Here is a 5,547-nt window from a genome sequence, read left to right as displayed (position 1 = left end):
ATCTCAAAATAAAAATAATATTAAAAAATATATTTTAATAATACTTTATTCAACTTTTTGATACGTTTAGATCTCAAAATCATCTCAACTCATTATTATAATTTTTTCAAATTCTAACAAAAAACATAATAAAAAATTCAACTTTTTCAAAATTTAAAATAATAATAATATTAAAAAATAATATTCTAATAATATTTTATTATCTCCACTCAACTCAGTTTAACATCTAAACACATCTATCTCAATTCATTTCATCTTATCTGTGAAAATAAACGAGTCATTACGTTTAGATTGTGAGATATTCTCGAATATTCTATGAAAGAAAATATTTTAGATACAAAGGAATTACACAAAAGTAAACCTATAAATTGATATAACTTGATGTGATACGTCAAATTATAAAGTTATTTTTATTGTAAAGTAGATTTAATAGATCTCATAACACCAAGTCAATTTGTAAGTTTACTTTTATATAATCTTTTTGTATGTGTAGCAGTTCTCGTCTATGAATAATAGTAAAAATATAATAAAAAAATAATATTAAAAAAATATTAAAAAACCAATGCATATCACCAAGTTATTCAACACGGAAATGATAGTGATAGAATTACTACCTCTTGATGACGTGATTAGCATTTCTTTTGTTATGAATTGTTCCATGTGAAAAAGAAGTTCCAAATGAATCAGTTCTCCCACTCTTGAAAAAGTGAATCCTTTTAAGTTACTTTTGGACAGTTAAATTTTTTTAAATATTCTGTAAATAATAGTAAAAATATAATAAAAAATAATAATAAAATATTAAATACTAATAAATAATAATAAAAAATAGATAAGATATAATAATAAAATAATAAATAATAATAAAATATTATGAAAATACATTGTGCAACGGCTAATTTTTTATTTTTTATTTTTTTGATGCAGTAACGGCTAAATTCATCTCATTAGGTGTACTCTTTGTCGCAGATAGAAGGAAGGTGAAAAGATTCGACCTTTAATCTGAAGTCGCTCTCATATGTACTTAGAAAACGTTCATAGCCACGTGAGTGATTCGACTGGACTCTGTCTTGAAGTGACACCTGTCACCCCACACCTCCTCCTGTATGTAATGCTTCTCTGCAAGTGGCCACTCAATTTGCAGATACTTAAACCAAAACCAAAAAGTAGGTTAAAAGGATAAAGCAAAATACAAGCAAGAGGATTAGATCGACACAACCTAGATAGGAGACAGGGACCCGTTTTCTCAGTTCATTCGGATTGAAATATGAAAAGGGTATAACACCATTTCTGCTGTCTTTTCGGCTTTTGCAGGATCTGAAATATCTTGGGAGAATTTATCTAATTTTTATATGATCAGCCGATCTTATTATATCTTGCTAACTTTTTGTAAAAGTTATTACTTTTTCTTCTTTTTTTTTTTTTTAATTATTCTCAAGTGAATTGCTTTCCAATACACCAAGCTATACATGATGAAGGCAATATCACACAATGATGAAGCCCTTGAGAAATAGAAGTGCCCTTTTTCTGGACACGTTTTGGAGTTAAATCATTGCAGCAAGGAATTCATTGCAGAATGATATGATATTCGAGGATAGAAACTTCCCCTCCCCTCTTTTGATGAGGACAGGTCGGCTCAACCTAGTAGCTTTTTAGGTTGTCTCCTGGTTTAGTTAGCTGTCTACCATACTTATCCTACTAATGGTTAGTTCGAATTTAGAGATAAGAGATGAAATAATTTTATTTTTAATATGAAAATTGAAAAAATAAGAATTTTATTTTTTATGATTTGAAAAAATTGAATTGATTATTATATTTTATATATAAATTAAAAAAAAATTATAATAATAAGATAAGATGAATTGAGATGAGATGAGACACTTTTCAAATTTAACCAAGATCTAAAAGTTAGAAATTCATTTTGAACAATAATGTTTTTGGGAACATTTTCTGGGTCTGGTATGTGTGCGCTCAAAAAGGAAGAGAAAACTTTATTATTTATTTAAACTGAAAATGGCATGTATTTAAGGTCTAATTAGCCTTAAGCTTTGTTTAACATAAAAGCATGACACCATACTAATAAATTAAACAGAAATAAAAGAAAGCACAATAGAAAGCATGACCAACTTTTAGCAGTCTTCAAGAGGCATCAGGACTTTCTCTTATAGTAATACTACTTATCATCTTAATTTTTATTATTTTTTTATTATTTTATAATATGATATTAAATAATTAAAGATTATTTATTATGTTTCATCTGTAAACTTATCATATAATATTATATCATAAAATGATAAAAAAATAAATAATGAACTTTGGATTCTCTGGATATCTTTGCTTTCCAAGAAAATTCCTATGCAGAAATGAAGTCTATAGACACATCATTACACCTTGTAATTTGCATATGTCGTGATTTGGTTAGAGGCAATTATGAGTTCCAACATCAGTTTTTCCCCTTCTCTGGGTGATCTGTAGTTATCCATGTATCTGTATTTTCATAGAAAATGACAAAGGGCAAAAAGATTAAAACATAATTGATAGACAATGAAAACAAAGCATAACAAAGGACCCCATCTATATATATATATATAGCCATTCCAAAATCTGTCATCTTCTATTCATCTCCATCAAAATTACCATAGAAGAAAACACACCTGTGCCCCACTTCTTGGCTTTTGCTCTCTCATGTGCAGGACACGTGTGCCATAAGGACACATCGAGCGTGGAGTGGTCTCCCTGTTGCATTATTCTTTAAATTAATAGACCACCATCGATCTACGTGGTCCTTCCAATGACATTGAACCATAGAATGAATGGGTTTTGCGCATACCCTAAAAGTACTTGTATTAAATTGGGGTTTTCACCTTTTTCTTAAAATCCTAAAAACAAATGCCATTTGCCTATTATAAACACATGAAGTTGTATCTCATTGCCCAGCTGCTCTTGTTCACTTCTATCTTCGTACAAATTAAGCCAACTACACCTAGCCCTGATCTCTTCCATTGGCATTAAACAGAAAAAGATCAACAAACACCGGCCACCCGCATGAAAAAACCCACAATGTTGCCGGCAACCATGTCCGAGATGTGGGCAACAATGGGCTCTACCTTAGCCAGCTTCATGTTCTTGTGGGCAATCATTCGCCAATACTGTCCTTACGAGCTTCGCCGTTTCTTTGAAAAGTATACGCACCAACTCACGGGCTATTTCTATCCCTACATTCGGATTTCCTTCCACGAGTTCACCGGAGATCGGCTCAAGTGCAGCGAAGCTTATGCCGCTGTTGAGGCTTACCTCAGCACCAACTCTTCAAAGAGCGCTAAAAGACTCAAAGCTGAGATGGGCAAAGACAGCAGCAACCTGGTTTTGAGCATGGATGACTACGAGAGAGTGACGGACGAGTTCCGTGGCGTAAAAGTTTGGTGGGTGTCGAGCAAAGTTGCGTCGACGCCGACACGGTCCATGTCGTACTATCCCGAGCAGGAGAAGAGGCTGTACAAGCTCACGTTTCATCGGAAGTACCGACAGACGATCACGGAGTCGTACTTGGAGCATGTTGTGAGGGAAGGGAAGGAGATTAGGGTGAGAAACAGGCAGAGGAAGCTCTACACGAATAGTCCTGGCTACAAGTGGCCGAGCTACAAGCAGACGATGTGGAGTCACATCGTGTTTGAGCATCCGGCAACTTTTGAAACAATGGCGATGGAGCCGGAGAAGAAGCAGGAGATCATTGAAGATTTGCTGACTTTCAGCAAGAGCAAGGACTTCTATAAAAAGATCGGGAAGGCGTGGAAAAGGGGTTATCTTCTTTATGGGCCGCCGGGGACGGGGAAGTCGACGATGATTGCAGCAATGGCGAATTTGTTGAACTACGATGTTTATGATCTCGAGCTCACAGCAGTGAAGGAGAACACGGAGCTGAGGAAGCTTTTGATCGAGACAACGAGTAAGTCCATCATTGTGATTGAGGACATTGATTGTTCGCTTGATCTTACTGGTCAGAGGAAGAAGAAAGCAGAGAAATCTTCTGATGATGAGATTGAGAGGTTGAACAAGGAGATTGCTAAGAGAGAAGGGAAGGAAGAGGGGGCAAGCAGCAGTAAAGTCACTCTTTCTGGGCTGCTGAATTTCATTGATGGACTCTGGTCTGCTTGTGGGGGAGAAAGGCTTGTTGTTTTTACTACAAATTATGTGGAGAAACTGGATCCAGCACTCATAAGGAGAGGTAGAATGGACAAGCATATTGAGCTGTCTTACTGCAGTTTTGAGGGGTTTAAGGTTCTTGCAAAGAATTACCTGGATGTTGAAATGCATCCCATGTTTGAGACTATTAAGAGATTGATGGAGAAGACGAAGATCACTCCTGCTGATGTTGCCGAGAATCTTATGCCCAAGTCCCCAAGGGATGATGCAAAGAAATGTCTGTCGAGCTTAATACAGGCTCTTGAGGAAGCGAATGAAGAAGCACAAAAGAAGATTAATGATGAAGATTTGGGAGAGAACGATCCAACCATAGAAGACTCTGTTCTGTCTCAGGTTGACAAAGAAACTGAAAAATCATCCTGAATCAGAGATTCGGCCATGTTTTTTGGAATTAATTTTTGTTCAAAAAAATTCGGAGGGCAAGTGCCAATTTGATTATGGGGTTTACTCTCTTGTAGAAACTCATGTGAATCTGTTTGCTTGCCAATAACTCCATATAGAACCCTGAGAAATTAGAGCTATACGACAGTTTTATATGGCAGGAGAAACACAGAAACATAATTCAAAGACAAAAAGAAAGCAAAACTGTGATAAAGGTCGAGAATATTAAGGAGAATTATAGCTTTACTCGAGATTCGACCTACACAAGTCTCTAATGCGCAGCGACTGATCATCAGTCATGTCATGACTGTACACGAGAGATCCAACTACATAGCTTCAACTTAGTAGGCTAAAATTTCGGTTTACAACACCGTTTACAACGTTTTCTTTTACCCAGACCATATCTTCATGACTCGTTGCCTTCTCACTCAAAAACGAAACGGAGTTGAGGCAGGGGCTCTCTGAGTCTTTCCTCCTACCCTCGGAGGCTCGGCCACCTTCTGCAGCCAGTAAACCTCCTCTATTAAGTTGCCTGCATGCAAAGAAAATATCTATTTACGATTTTTTTACAAGCTTTGCTTACTTGTTGAAATTATCAGGATAAATATAAATATCAAGTATACTTATTCTCGTTAATTTAAATTTTTGAAACAAATAGTAATTCCGCATAATATTGAATTAAGCAAATATATGAATTCGCATCTTCACTCTAATTTTCATTTAATTAATTAATATTTTAGGTGATAGGCCCAAGAATTCGACCCACATGTAAAGAGATTGTTGAGATAAATATAAATTATTAAATCTACATATTTTTATTTTTAAAATTTTTGAAATAAATAATGGTTTTGTTATACATCTAAAGTAATATTTGATGTGGAAAACATTTCACAATATTATCGTTTTTACTACTTTTAAGTATAATAATCTCAAAATAAGTGGTATTCTTTCAATTTTACTTTTGTT

At 34.6% G+C, this 5,547-nt stretch overlaps 1 protein-coding gene across 1 annotated transcript; it reads left to right on the top strand.

The window, feature by feature from the left end:
• The first annotated feature begins 2,827 nt into the window (after positions 1-2,827).
• Positions 2,828-4,661, top strand: LOC121235105 (AAA-ATPase ASD, mitochondrial-like). The gene has a single exon (XM_041131349.1). It carries the CDS (start codon positions 3,043-3,045, stop codon positions 4,561-4,563), a length of 1,521 nt encoding a protein of 506 aa, XP_040987283.1. The 5' UTR covers positions 2,828-3,042; the 3' UTR covers positions 4,564-4,661.
• The last annotated feature ends 886 nt before the right edge of the window (positions 4,662-5,547 follow it).

Source organism: Juglans microcarpa x Juglans regia, chromosome 6D, assembly GCF_004785595.1.
Source record: "Juglans microcarpa x Juglans regia isolate MS1-56 chromosome 6D, Jm3101_v1.0, whole genome shotgun sequence".
In the NCBI taxonomy this organism is placed as follows: domain Eukaryota; kingdom Viridiplantae; phylum Streptophyta; class Magnoliopsida; order Fagales; family Juglandaceae; genus Juglans; species Juglans microcarpa x Juglans regia.
Note: the sequence above shows the minus strand (reverse complement) of the source record. Positions and strands in the feature narration are given on the sequence as shown.

Bases quoted from the DNA above. Each gene is read 5' to 3' on its own strand.
- LOC121235105 (XM_041131349.1), top strand. From the start codon at position 3,043: ATGAAAAAACCCACAATGTTGCCGGCAACCATGTCCGAGATGTGGGCA.